Raw genomic sequence first — 15,635 nt, forward strand, 5'->3', positions numbered from 1 at the left:
GTAGCAAGCGCGGATTCCGCTGTAGCGTGCAAGCGGAAGCCTTCATCATGATTATCATCATATCTCCGCTAGACATCAAAGACTTATCTTTCCGCCTGTCTCAGTTTCTCTCTCTTTCTCTCTCTCTCGCTCTTTTCCCCTCCCTCTCTGTCTCATAGTCCCGGTCTTTCACCCTCTGCCCCTCTTCCGTGGTCTTTACGCCCTTTCTCTGCCTAGCTGGCTCTCTGTATCCCTCGACGATTTTCTCCTTCGCTCCCTGACCCTTCAACCCCGCGCTCCTATCCTCTTCCGAGCCGCACGCGTGGCTTTGGGGTTCCGAGAGATGACCATTTATAAATTACTCCCGGGCTCCTTGATACAGAATGCATCGGTTGATACTCAGCTAGCCCATTACGTAAAATTAATACATCGTTTCCTTGCGATCGATACGTTCTGTACGTGAGAGAATGTTAATGACAGCTGAGCTATCTCCCGCAAACGGTAAGTACGAAGTTAATCTTACAACACAAAAACGGTAACGCATCTTCTCAATTCGTGCGCTAATCTCTAATTTGAGGAAGAGAGGTCACGCAAGGTGCGATAATTATAAAATAAAAAAAAAACACAAAATATTAACTATATATATACAAAGAATGCAGTTAAAAAGAACAGCTCGAAATCCATTGTCCGCATCGCGCGACTCTATGTTCCTATCCATGCGGTTCTCAGCCCCGGTTATAAGTCGGAAGAATAACATTATAACGCGACGAAAAAAAGAGGGAAATCTAGAGAAGTAGAAACACAGAGGCTGCGTGGCAGGAGGAGGAAAGAGAGCAAGGGACAAACACATGTTGCACACTCGCTCGTCGTCGGTTGCTGATTCCTTCACTCGCAGAAGGGGAGAGAGAGAGAGAGAGTTCCTCTCTTCGGCTTCTCTCGTCGCGACGCGTAACGTAAGACTAACAACACAATGGAAGCAACAGCTGCACGATAGATGGTGGTCGCTGGATCGAGCGACCGGTCGGCATTGCCGATTCTGACGCTCTTTCTTCGGCCCTGGGCCTGACTCTCTTCTTTTACGCTCACGGGCCAGGTCGTTATCGGTCAGCCCGCAGTTCGCGGAAGCGTGACGAGGAAGCACGTCACGCAGAAATCTGACGCTTGTAACTCGACGGCGTCGCGTCGCTCGACATATATCGGCGTGGGTTTGTTTATCGGCCGAAAAAGACCTTCTGGAAGACATCTGGCCGGGAGAGTGTTCACCGATATGCGTCACGCCTTATTGTGGGCCAGCTTCTTCAATCGCTCGGCGATTTCTCGAGATCCCTTTTAGCCCGTGATTTATGGAACCGATATGATTTACACGACGCGAAGCACAAGGAGTAAGTGGCCTACTGCTGTCTATTGATAGACACGGGCGTTTGTGATACCTCGCGATAAAGAGTGCGCGAAATAATACGCGAGAATCATAATAGCCCTCGCTTATCTGTCACGAACGATTCCGTCGAAATGCTCCGTGGTATTTTCAGACGGAAGAAAGTGCACGATGACGGAGCACGCTGTATATGCACCATATGCAATGACTGTGCAGAAGAGACGTACCTGTGTGTCAAGTACCTGTGCGGCATTCGTCTTATACATCAATACACACTAAACAACAAAGATTAAAATAATAGAAGCGAGTTTATCGATGAGCGCAATTTGCATTATGGCGCGGACGGCCGGCAGAAAATAATGCGCACGCATATAAGATACAAGGAGCGCTACCGGTGCTCACGATGTGCTTGCTTGCAGCCAACGCCAACGATGCAGTCTCCAATTAGCTTCTCATTGAACCTCGAAAGAGGAAGGAGCGGAACAAGGGGCCGGTTCGTCGCCGGCCGCTCCGTGCCCGCGCGGCCATTCGCGGACGCCATTGTCATCCATTTGTTCATACAAATCCCTGACTATAATCATTTAATGCCCACATTCATCGTGGCCGCGGCATTGTGCTGTCGCTGGTGCGTTAGTCCTTGGCACGCATGCGTGGTCGCGTCCTCCGACAAGGAGCTTAGGGCCTTAAGACGAGCTTCGTGCGACCGTACGCATGGCAGCCGATGCTGAGATCCCTCTTCCGTCTCGTCTCTCCCTCGACGAACACGTGTATCGGAGTGTGCACGTGTATGTGTGTGATTACACGCAAGAGATCCGACGTTCCGCCGTATCGTCGAATTCAGGCCGCTCGCACCTTCCGCGACCAATTAATCTCTGCCGCTGGAAATCCCTCGTGCCTTAAACGGCAGGCCATTGTGACGTCTTCCTTCGGCGATCAGTGGGTGGTTCACGCCTTTGAAGAGTGGTACCCGTGTTTCTGATTGTCGATTCGATGTGCCACACGTGAGGATTTGTATAGGAGCAGGCATATGTGTATATTTCTTGAAAACTTTCTGGCGCGACAGCAGAAGCAAATAATATAAAAACGTGAACTGCTCTTTGACGTCTGTCTTTAAAATAACTGGAAAAATATGTCTGAATAAATAAGAACCAGTTTAACTAAAGTAATTAAATGTAAATAAATATGAATAAAAAAAATTTTTGTTATTTATGGGCATGTCATATTACTTTCAATTTCTGCTGAGTTCATAATTTCATGAAATCCCGGATCGATTAGAAAAATATCGGATTTAATTTTAATCGATTTATCCAGAGCGATTCAGTGCCAATAAATCTATTACACAATGAGATCTTCCGTTTTTCTCGCGCCGCGCTGGCCACCGGTGGTCGGCCGTGATACTGACGTTACGTTTTCGAGACGCTCCACGCTCACAATGGATAATACCTCGCGGGCATCGCGCTTTTAGCAGCAATCTAACGGCACTCAGTGCGCGTGTGTGTTCGTATGCGTGTGCACACGGGGCCCCGGGACCAGAAGATAGCGTTGACTGAATACCACACGCACACCGAGCGTGTGCGAGCCGTTGCTCTTTGTGGGACGCTCAAAGAGCACAATGTCCATAGTCCGGAGCCGACAATAGGCCCTCCACAACTGGTTAATATCAAGGTTGTTTGAAGGGTAGCCTCCGATCTCCGATCGCGCGCCCGTGTGCACACGCGTGAACGTCGCGGTGTCCTCCTTGTCCTCTCGTGATGCGCGCTCTCGTGAGAGTGTAGCATTGTGTCCAGCGAGCGCGAGGATAAAGGCGAATCTCGCGGACGCCGACCGACTTCGTCGCTCCTCGCAGAGTACATCCGCCTGATGATTTTTAACGAATCGCAAAGAAAGAGCCGTCGCGCGCGGTGTCCCGTGATTTCTCCCGGCAGCTACGACCTCGCGCTTTCTAATGACACGTTACATTTTGCACTATATGCTTCGCGCATTTCGTACAATGGGCTTTACCGTGAATTCGCGCCGCAAAATCTTGCGTTACGACATCTTTGTTGCTACTGAATTTTATTGATGAATTCGTTAAAAAGTAAATATGCAGATAATTTTCCTTAGCGAAAACGTGATTGAAAATGATACCATTCTTTATGTTTAACTCTTTAAATAGAAAATTATAAATAAATAATTTTTAATATCTAGCAGCGTTCGCTCGAAAAGGCTTTTGATAGCAACAAGCACGTATTTTTCTTATCGATTATTATTTAGTATAGAACACAATCATTATACCTACATTGTCTACACAGTAAATATTTACACGTTTGGCATATTATATGCGTGCGTATGTAACCGATTGTATCGACGTCAATTGCGAGCTAATACTTTCTCGGCAGTTTCAATAGGATAATTTAACAAAAATGGAATTATGTACGCATCGATGCATGCATAATTTGGCTTTATGGAAAACAGATCAGCATGTTTTGCTGCTGTTCACTAAGGAATGCGGTGTCAGTTGTCGCAACACTTGCGACTTGTAATTGTGAGACGTATATGTTTTTTACTGATTAATTTTAACAATTATATGCTCGATCGATTGCATCACGTTACGGCTGTTAAGATAGCATCGAACTCAAGGCGTACTCATAAATCTGTATCAATTCAATATATTAATTTTATTGCAAAAAAGTACCTACTTATAGAAATTTATATTTCCACTGATATCGATGCTGGTATCGTTTGCTGTCCGAAAGATGTCCTTAATGTCTAAAGGACGACAAGTTTACTGACGGTCCACTCGAATGGAAGGAAACCGAGCAGAGAAGGGCTAATTAAAAAGCATATGGTCCCCTTAAAAAGAAAACTCTCCGTTCTTTTGGTCGATTTTGTAAACAACAAATAGCATTTGCACGCACGATAAAAGGGTAGGAAACTAGGATGAATGAAACGCGGAGATGTAGACAGGGAGATTGTTGTCTCTGGGGAGCAGTCAAAGCAGGCGATGTCCCTGTAATAATAATGATTGGATATCAAACCACTGCGATACTCTTTGAACTTTGTTCGAATTGCCGATGACGGGAATAATAAGGCTTGAAATTACTGGTACAATCCACTTATTTTGATTCTATGTAATAGCATTTGTAATAATATATTAAAATTTTTTTTTAGAAATCTGTATCAACATTAAATTATTAAAAATTTTTAACAGATTATGTTCCTTAAGATTCCTAATTGTTTTACTTGATAATTGCAATTAATATACAAGAAAGAATATCTTATTGATCGTTTAAACATTAAAAAAAGAATTTTATATGTCACTTTTATCTTTCTTTAAATAGCAAAAAATTTTCATATTTATTTTAGAAATATTTAAATATGTGTTCGCGTACTGAGATAAGTATGCACAGCAAATGAATCTCGCTATAGGCAACAAGTGAGATTGAATTTACAGTTCTTTGATTATCAAGTTCCAACATATAATAATACTGAGATTTGAGAGCCTGTTTTATGAGTACGGGGGTGTTACCGTTGAACAAATGCGTCATGTGCGCCTTGATGCGCTTAAGTCTAAAATTGCCAGGTTCGCGAAAAAAGCTACAATTACATGTAAATTTATGTAGAGCGGCACGTCATTAAGATCGCGGATTACGAAGCAGTGATTGTAAACGCGTGCTGCGCGAGGTCATACGTGACCTTCGCGTATAAATGATCTATTATCCACTTGATGCTTTACTGATGAGTTCTTATACGCAGAGCTTTTTTCCTCTTGATGAATATTTAATTATTCTGAATTAAGATTATGAATTGTCGATCATATAGAATACGCGTAAATGTCAAACTAACGAAATGTAGTCTCTATGAAATACTTCTGCAATCTGAATTAGATATGTATAAAACAGTTTAAATGTTTCTGACAATAAGTTATCATTTGTGTAAGTTAATTAGCCCTTTTTATTGTTATATCGTGACAATGTTATGCCAAACTACAAATATTTTTTATACAATTGCTTCGAGCAGTTGCTGGCCGATCGTACGAGGTTCCGCGCGCTCGTTTTTTTTATTTTTTTTTTATTTCGCGTCTGCCGTTATCAGAGGAAAAACGCAGCGCCACGACGCGTCGTGTCGCATCGTGGGGATGACAAGTCGGTCCCGTCCTCCCCGAGGGAGCAGCAATTTATAAATAATTGAGCCGAGTCCGGTAAAAAATGAATTACGCGTCCCTGTACAATATGAGGAGTTGCTTTACAGTAAAACGAGGAGGGGACCCGCGAGACTAGCGGCATCGACGTCGCAGCTCGATGCTGCTGCGGGGTGACTACCGAGAAGGATATAGCGGCACCGAGAAAGAGAGGGTAACATAAGCCGCATCAATTTTGCAATTGGAGAATTTTATGTTCGCGCGGGCTCTATATATTATGGAGCGAGCTTTCGCCGCGACGCCTATCCACCGCGCCTCGACCGACCATTTGGTTCTTGGGCTTGCGCCTTTTCTTTTTTTTTTTTTTTTTATTCGTGGTCCTCGTCGAATTGGGGACCAAACAGTTTTGTCTCTGCAGCTCGTTTGCTGAATATTTGATACTGGCGAGAATCGAGCGAAAATCAGAGAATATTGGATATATTTGGTGAAATATGATCGCGTTTTTTGTAATCAAGTGAGATCTAATATGTATTATAATTAATTATTATTTTTTAATTATAAAAATGACATATGACGCCAAACAAAAGAAGAGAGAATGTGTTGCATGTTGCATATATTATCTTTCATAAGTGATTAATAATTAATCATCATTATAATTATTAATAATGCCACTAGTTAATGATCAATATCTCTCAGTAATCACTTAGCAATATTGATCAAATAGCATGTATGTTAAGAAACCATTTTCAATTTAAAGCTGAAACGTTGTATGCTTCTATTTTTTGCCACTTCGGTATTAATATGCTGACATATCGTTTTTATATCATCCACATTTTTTACAATTATCGTAGTATTATGAATACAAATAATGCATTAATATGACTTATAATAAAATATGTTTATATTATAAAAAACAGAGAGAAAAGAGATCTCTCTCTATATTCCTTTTAAAAGTCCTAAAAACCATCTATAAATGATGATTATTTACGCTTGATGCCATGGAGTTGATATATGGAATTTTATAGATTGCAATTCTTTCTTTGGAGGCGAGTTTTTAAAAATAGGAGTTTGCATTGTCGTCCAACCGGTTTATGATTACAAACGACAGGCCAACGTTCGAATCATTATAAAAATATATAACACAAAAATAATATAACACTATTATCGTCATCATATATATAAATAATGAAATACGTCATCAGGATAAAAAAAATACTTTGCAGAAAAACTGAATATTCCATAAAATCAACTTTTTTTAATATGCTTTCTCGATTAAAGCTGTGATATATGTTCGACGTTTAAAAGTTACGTAATACGCAACATAAAAAAACAATTTAATAAAAAACGTATTCTAAAATTCAATTATTATGAATGTATCCCTAAATTAAAAATAATTTCGTTTTATGTAATTTGCATCGCACTACATTTATACGCAAAAGCTGACTCCGTATTTTAATTCTTACAAATATAATCTTATAGAGCACAAGATACCTTCCTCCGTCGTCGGCCCGACTGAAATTAAGGAAACAAATATCACAGAAGCGCCGGAAGATAAAAGGAAAAGTAATACGGTGCAATTCGAAAGATAAAGTCGGTAATGCTTTTGGCTTTCGCGCAAACATCGTTTTAATCCCCATTTCAACAAAGTCCCAGGCAGAAAGGACCGGGAAGTTATATCCCTGCAAAGAGAAACAGCGCGAAAGAGGCGTCGGTCGGGAAGGGAGAGGAGGAGTAGCGGGTTGAATCGAGGCGAGTAATCAGGGAGACATTATTTTCCCTTTGAGACCTCCCGTGTTTTATTACGAAGGAAAACGTATAATCCGCTTGTGCAATTCGGCCGACCGAGCTCGTCCCTGTTTCGTTCTTAGTTCGTCGATCATTCGCAATCGACGTGCTCGATGGAATCCGGCGCCACGCTCGAATACTGGTCGAGGGGTGCGCCGATCTTTAGTTTTCCTTTGAATTTATTGACGAATTCAACGAAGGAATGATGAAAAGATTTTGACATGCAAAATGCTAAAGCAAGAAAACGAGAAATATTGCCCGCAGCCCGGTCGATCCCGTCTCGATAAAAATAAATTCTTGCATTATTGATTTGATACGATATTGGTAATAGCAAAGTTTACTAATTATATGCGATAACACTGCTTTGTGAATCACCGTTGTAACGGTCCTCGAACGTCAATCTCAAGCTTTAAGCCGGAATCGCCCGAGATCTCTGTCGCGACGTGGAATTTTTATTCTCCATGACGTTCCATTATACGCGCCGAAAAAATACTGCCCCTTCGCCTCTTTCTTTCGCGGCCTCGCTCATCGCCCGGAGAATAACATTCGCACTTTACGATTATGCTTGCCTAATTTTTTTTTGTCAAGGAGGCCGGCTCTCTCGGATCGGCGTCAACAGCAGATTCACGATCGGCTGTTCCACGCACACGGGCCCCGATTAAAGTCGACAACGGCCGCTATGGGTCACCACGCTGAACGGCCGGCGAGTTCCGCATAAATCGAGAATTAAATACTTAGACAAGCTTCCCAGGATCGGCATAATCTCGCGAGAGTGTGTTAATCCTTGGGCGATGTATTCTAAAAATCTGATTCCTCAATACCGCTAATCCTTCTTTTTTTTCATTATACTCGAACAGATATATGCGCGTTTGAATTTGTGTTTCGGCAAAAACAATAAATATAAATAAATGAATTTGAACAAACATGAATATTATGTGATGCTATTTTATTTATTTAATTAATATATTTCCTTCATTATATATATATATATATATATATATATATATAAGCTGAGAATAATATTTTTATATTATTCTCAGAAAACACGAGGCTTAAAGGAATAAATTATTGAGTATAATGAGTCCAAAAAGATATCGCAAACATCGCAACAACAGCATGGCGTGGTGTTATTTCTACTCGGATTCATATTTTGCTTGATATTTTTGAAACACCATTTGTGTCACTTTAACGACCATACGGTGACCGGATGTCGTAATGACGTACCGACAAAAGCGCGCGTTTCAACTTCTTTTTCTTCTTTTCCTCTCCGCAAGTCGGTTCGCTTGCCTCTGTGTAGCTCTATCTACAGCATATATTCTTAATGCATTCTTCGCATATTTTCGATTCGCTTTTGTTATTCTGACTCGCTGTCTGCAGGCAATTGAAATTTTCAAACGCACAGAGTTGTATCGTATGTCATCGAAGCGCGACATTCTTAAAGCATTTGTTGTTGCCAAAAATTTGAGTTATCGATAATAATGCGTGATGACTGATGCTCGTGTTTTCGAACGAAGATAACAATATACCTTTTTGTATAAAAATAAAAATGTTGCAATAAAAATCGCGCGCCGTTTCATTTTGGTCCATACTGTATTTCACAAACATATATGAGTCGCATGTTTTGTAGCGTTTCTCCAGCTTCTTTTTCTTCCATAAGATAAGATAAATGGACAGATTCTATATGTAATCGTCTTCTCTCTCCTTTTTCACTTTCTCACGCAAAGCGACTTTAATAATTGTTAAAAGAAGGAGCACACACCAGAATTATGACTAACAAATGCCAAAGAAAATATCATTTTTTGCTATATAGTTTACGAGCGTACCGGGATGACTTCTTTGTGATGCTCCTCGCGCCCAGATTGCTCCCAATTTAATGCTCGCGGCTCCGACCCGCTTTTTTTCGCCGATGAAACGAAGAAATAAAATTAGCGGGAGCGCCGGAATTTGCTTCGTCGGACGTCGCGACATACGTAATCGCGAATCATCATTGTACTATTTGCACAAAGGAACGATAAGATTAAGCGGCTCTCTTTCCCATCGTCGAAAATCTCGAGCTAAACGTGCAACATTTTATCGTCGCCTTGGAAGATACGCTGATACTACAGGTTTATTGACAAGTGTGAGATGGAACGACGATACCGGAGTACTCGTAGCTACGCGCTATTTACTTAGCGTTTTGCCGTTGGTAGCCGCATGTCAATATCGCGCCGAACGCGACATCCGTATCCGAGAATGGGAAACCGATGTTCGAGAAATCTCATTATGTGAATTCGCATTACGTCATTGTATGCCAAAAATGTTCGCCATTAAAAAAAAAATAAAAATAAAAATAATATAACATCTCTAGATCTAAATATTACAAAACCGGATATTTCTTACGACGATGTCGTACAACATGGACAATCAAAACACGATTAAATCGTCTTCCGCGCGCGATGAAACGAGGACCGTCAACAATTTTTTCTCTTTTTAGTTATCCGCAAAATGACAGCCATTCGGTAGGTATCCATCAGCAATCGTCCAATAAATCGAGCCGTGCCCGCGAATTTCCCGTTCTCGCAATGGACGGTAATTCAATTTCGTTTACGCAATTTCGCGCGTTCGCGAGTGGCGGAGCGATCGACGACTCAACGGGTGTCCCGATCGTTTCCCGCCGTTTTCAACGTTTCCTTGGTGGTGTGCAAATCGCCGCGCGCAAATCGTAACTCGTTCACCACCTACGAGAGATCGGCAAGAAACGTTTCCTCTCGCCGAACTGGCCGCCGTACGGCGATCGCAATCTTCCGCGACTCGCGCACGGTCCCGTGGCGATTCGCTGCGCTTGTAAAGTGATCGCGATTGTACACACCATGACTGAAAGTGATCTGCTCGTTAAGTATCGCGGACGCCCGAGAAGACGGCGAGATCGCGATCGAGAAAATAACGACGATACCCCCGACGACGTACGCGCGATTAATGCATGGCGAAAGTCGCGAGCGCGATCGGGAAGGTTTGTTCTCGCCACGCTTTTTGTCTCGAGTCGATCTTGCGCGAGCGACGACGGAACGTGGATGTTACGTAAGCTCTTAGTAGCTCGCTTCCGCTTTGTCGTAATATAATATCAACAGAAATTGCCACTGGCGAGACGGATTGCAAGTAAAAGTTCGTTTCCCGTAATATGTCGTGTGATGTACAGAATGCTCTGCCGTTACTATAATACCTACTAATGAATTCTTTGAATAAAGATTTTTCACTTGTGAGATTTTGATTAGGCCATTTTAGTGCAATTTAGCAACTTCCAAATATTATGTATATCTTTGTCGTCGAATGCAGAATTAAATATATATAAAAATAAAGCCGTATACACATAAAATTTAGCAGTGATTAAGAATTAAATTATCTATTGACTATTTATCAAAATTTTTTCAATTTTATCTGATAAAATTAAGCCGTAAATCAAGTTTTGATTAAAATGTTTCTTATAAATTAAAAAAATTTCATTAATAGAAATGACAATATAATGACACAGTATATTATGTATAACTAACAATTAGAAATTGTTAATTGGATCTTTGCGGTTTGTTTTTGCTAGCATATAATAAGCGTATAATTAAACGCTAATATAGTTTTACATACCCAATCGATTCCATTTCTGACAATAGATAAGAATCTGAATGTTCGAATGCGCGCAATAAAAAACGCGCGAAATATCCAATCCCCACGAAGTCACACCTCACAAAATAGTACTTCCGCTTAGATCGCCGTCCTGAAAACGTCCGATAATCATTATTTCTCGTAATCGTATCCGGCGTATGAATTTGGCGCCAGGCCGGATTTTCCGTTTTCACGACGACACCCCGTATATCGCCTGGGAAAATAAATCTTGTGGGCACTCACCGGGAGGGAGACTGGACACTGGAGGCTGTCACCGGACACGGGTTGCAGCGACTGCAACAGATCGCGTGCGTGAAAGAGAGGACGGCCATCAATGGCTGCATTATACAATACTCGGTGGTAGTATATACGGCAATACATGTTTGCCGGCGCGTAGTGCGCGAGTGTGCGTACGCGCGTTCGCGTGCACCTTACCGTGTACGTGCGCACACCGAAGACGCGTACGTGTGTGCGGGCACATACATGAGTATATAGATACCACCAAATGGGTCCACACGGTCCGAACGGGGCGTGCTGTGCACCGCGCGCGGCAGGTATTGCCGCCAGGAGAGGCTCTCCGGCGCGCATAACCCGTTCACGAACGAGCGAGAGACGAACGGATGAAACCATCCGTGAGCGACGAGGAGAAACGATATATGCGTGCTCCACCCTGTTCTTGGGTTTACTTTTCGACGAGTATTTCGCCGATTAGATATCGCTCTTTTGCAAACAACTGCGTTGCGAGTGCGTTCGATTATTGTACATCCTCATCTCTTTCTCTCTCTCTCTCTCTCTCTCTCTCTCTCTCTCTCTCTCTTTCTCGCTCTTCGTGCCTCGCTGCTCTCTTCCTCTCTTTCATGTATTTATCGCCGCTCGATGCCGTCATATACGCGTACTTCGTTTCTGCGCCCCCTTTTCCCCTTCCCCTGTTTCCATCGCGAAAATCTCTCCCTCCTCGCTCGTCCATTCTTCTTTACTTTCTCCTTCCATCTTTCGCGTTCTTCGTCTCTCTTTTGATCTCACTCGACCGGATCGACCTGTTCATGTGTACAGCCGCAATAACTATATCCAGCCCGGGGTCTTTTTTAGGCGTTAGGCCGTTCTTACGCAGCTTGAAAACGAATTGACTTATTGTAAAACCGTGTCCCGCCGTCCGTAATTGTCCGCGCGTGCCTGTGTGTAAATACTTGGACCGAACATCAAGTAGTCAAGTATACGGCGTGTATTTTTCTCCCTTGTCATTATGCCGTCACGTGCGCGACTCTAAGCAAATCCTATTTTTCGCGCTGATCATCTTGAGTAAAATCACACGTTCGTATTGTCAAACGAACGATTCAAAGTATTCAATTGCCGCAAAAGCCAATCTTGAGTCATATTTACGAGCGAAATATACATTATTTCGATAGCATATCAGTAAAGAGAAGTGAGATATCGTAGGTTCCTAGCATGACAATTCCTTTCACGGAACGAAAATTATTGTCCTAATACTTCAATAAAAAAATATCAATCTCATTTCTGCTAGATAAAAACTGAGAGAAGTAGACGGGTATAAAATATTGTAGATTTTAGAATCCATTCGATGAGTGTAACAGGAAGTGCGGATTTATAAAGTTAAAAAATGCTGTTATGTGATTACGTTAACATGATTTCAATTGAAATACGCTTGTAACTATATATGCAGGCGCAACGGCTCGGTATAATGGATACGTGTCATATTCGCGAACATGCTACGCGGAGGTATATCGCTAGGGGAAGCATCGCCGATAAGTCTCATTGGTTTGTAGTCAGGCTGCGGCGATAGATTTCATAGTAATGTTAAAGGTCTTTATGGGTTCCATTAAGTCACATTGTACACGGGCGAATATAGCCGCGTCCCGAATGAATAAGCACAATAAGCAGGTGCCGTTTGACTCACCGGGTTCGAATCTCCTTCCAGCTGATCGGGTTTACGGCCGTATCGACCCCGTCCACCGTCGTACAATTATGGCGAACATCAGGAAGCGCACGATCCTGCGGACAAGAAAGAATCTTGGTCAGAGCTTGACGAATAATGCGAAACGTCATTCCGCGCCGTTTAACCTTTGACAAACATTCGCGTGTAACACATTTAGAATTACATCCTCTAACGTTCTCACATATTATCTATTACTTCTACTTTTATCACTCGTGCGGATTGTTACAACTGGTTCTCAAACCTTGTTAAAACTTTTGATCCGATCACACGGAATAGTCACTGACGTTGAAGAATAGCGATAATCAAATTTCACCGTCGTTGCAGAATTAAATTCTGCGTCAAGTTATTTGTATCATGCGTACTTTTCATATCAATTTTAATTATTTTATTGTACGATCTTCATGATATAATATATTTATTGGATGAAAACTAGAAAGACACGTGCCAGCATTTTGTTGGCCATAAATCAGCGGATTCCGGTTTAATGTTACGCAATTTGAACGAATCGGGATTGTTCAAAGCGAAGAAGACAAAAAATAAATTTCAAAAATGCATGGTTGCAAGATAACAAGAGATAACAATGCATATAGGCATATATTCTTAAGTCACTTAAGTTAATAGACAGAAAACACGATAAGATAGAACTATTAACCATCCCATCCATCTATACAAAAAGTAAAGAAAGTAAATGTAATAAAATTCATAATTATAAAAGAGTAAAAGAAAATAAATAAAATGTATAATAGCGTTGATCGATTTCCTTTCGATTTTAATCTTAAATTACTTCACACACATTACGAACAAAAGATTAAAGATAGATAATCAAAACACTCATATTGCAACAATTTTTATTTTCAGTAATATTGTTAGACATACCTGCGTGAAATTTCGAAAAATTATGCGGTAACTTCGAACGTAAATATATAAGGTCATTATATATAGTGTCATATAATAGCTTCCATTCAAATAACGACAAAAAAGAAGACGTCCCGTTAAACACTATATCTAGAATTCGTTATATCGGGGTCGAAGGATTGGCGATTTACGGTTGGTTTATACCCACGGATACGAAAGATCCTGGGAGAAGACAAAGAACGATGATTCAGAGGTAGGAGGAGAGAAGAACCTGGTAGATGACACGAGATTCCTACGAAGGTAGGTACTACGTCATTGTCTTTTTCTTCTCCATTTCGCTGTTCTCCTTCTCTGTCTTTCTCTCCCATGCACCTTCTATGGTTTAACGTTTTAGACTTGAAACGCCGGCATTCCTGCAGTCGCGAGTCGCATGGAATCCGACGATGTTAAATGAATCGTCTTGAGAGAATATAATGTCCACTAAACATTCTTCTCTCTTCCTCTTTTGTAATTTATAACCGCGTAAAAATCAACTAAGTATCTGACAAATGTTTGATGTCATTTCATTAAATATATAGTGCAATTATAGTAAAATATCATAGCTGGATGAAATAATGTTTTATTAAGCAGCAAATTTTATTTTTCAATGAAATATCCCTCCAAGTCTTTTTATTTTGCATATGTAATAAAATGACGTCAACTCTTTGTCACGTCAAGTACTTAAGAGGACACGATTAGTGTCTCAAAACCTACTATAATTATAACAGATTTTTTATTCATCAGTTGTTGATATTATTAACATATATCGTATAATTGAGAATAATATTTATTCATATTATATTTAATTTTAGAAAACAGATTTTTTGTATTAAAATAACTTTCAAAAATAATTAAAATTTTATTTTGCGCATAAAAGTTCGATAAGAATAATAAAAAGATATTTCATCATTCGATTTAGCGAACGGAAGTCGTTGGCTTTTAGGCACTCCTTTCTCAAAAACAGGTAGGATCATATCGTTTTTCATTCCGGAAGATCGCAGGTAGCGCCCCGCTCTATCAATAGACCGGTTGATCAATTCGCAGGCGCGTCGGCGAGGTTTACCTGCGTGGCACGTGTGGGCGTTCCTGGGTAGCAAGCAGCCGTAAAGTCGTTAAGTAGCCACTTCGGACTTTAGAATCAGGAGGTGATGGATCATTAGCCCTGAGGATCTTTCCGTAACCTACAGTCTCAGTCGAACCAATAGTGGTTACACGCTTCGACAGGATACCACCGTGAAGCATGTAATCGTTCAGCCGAGTTTCAACCATCCGTGAAGTAAAAACGATGATGTCCGCGCGATCGTGACGTTGCTAAATCGTAACGCGAATTAATTTTCTTCGAAAATCAAACAAACTGCAATTCACTTATTGCAGATCAATACAAAATTACATAACAATAGAACTGTGACTTAATTTCTCTGCTTCTAAAAATGATACATTTTCTTTTCCATTTTTTTGTATTTTGTCAAACGAATGTATCGCGATAATAAGTGAAAAAATATATATGATAATCAGCGAACGAGAATACATGCGGATACAGAGGATCGTGCCGCGCTAATACGGCGGTTGATAAATTCGCGAGCGTGAAGCGATATAGCCGCGGGCGTACTACGGTTTCTAGGCAGTGAGAAGCCATAAAGACGCTAAATAGCCACTTTCGACCGGGTAAGAAAGTGGTACTAGAGCGTCAGAGCCCAAGGGTGAGAAGATTGGAGTCAACGGCATACGGAACGCTTCGAGAGAGTACATAAAATCAGTTTGGATTAAGCGCAAATGGACGGATAGAGACGCGCACGGCACGGAAGTTTGTGATGGAAGCATCTAGCAATAATGAGAGTTCGATGTGCCAGGGGGACGTCGTGCCGCCGGTATATAAACGCCGCGCGCGTTCCAGT

At 41.3% G+C, this 15,635-nt stretch overlaps 1 protein-coding gene across 3 annotated transcripts in view; it reads right to left on the reverse strand.

Moving 5' to 3' along the window:
- Positions 1-15,635, reverse strand: part of Sox102f (transcription factor Sox102F) — a 148,020-nt gene that overhangs the window by 104,392 nt on the left and 27,993 nt on the right. For 2 of the 3 annotated variants that reach the window (XM_077416064.1, XM_077416061.1), the window contains exon 2: positions 12,808-12,902. Coding sequence is in view for 2 of the 3 variants with exons in the window: in XM_077416061.1 (XP_077272187.1) it covers positions 12,808-12,902 (95 nt within the window). In the remaining variant the exon portion in view is untranslated. Of the gene's footprint in view, positions 1-10,874; positions 11,001-12,807; positions 12,903-15,635 lie in introns of those variants that run through there. The other variant, XM_077416063.1, reaches the window with a different exon arrangement.

Source organism: Temnothorax americanus, unplaced genomic scaffold (assembly GCF_048541705.1).
Source record: "Temnothorax americanus isolate GAGA-0224 unplaced genomic scaffold, ASM4854170v1 Scaffold41, whole genome shotgun sequence".
Classification (NCBI taxonomy): domain Eukaryota; kingdom Metazoa; phylum Arthropoda; class Insecta; order Hymenoptera; family Formicidae; genus Temnothorax; species Temnothorax americanus.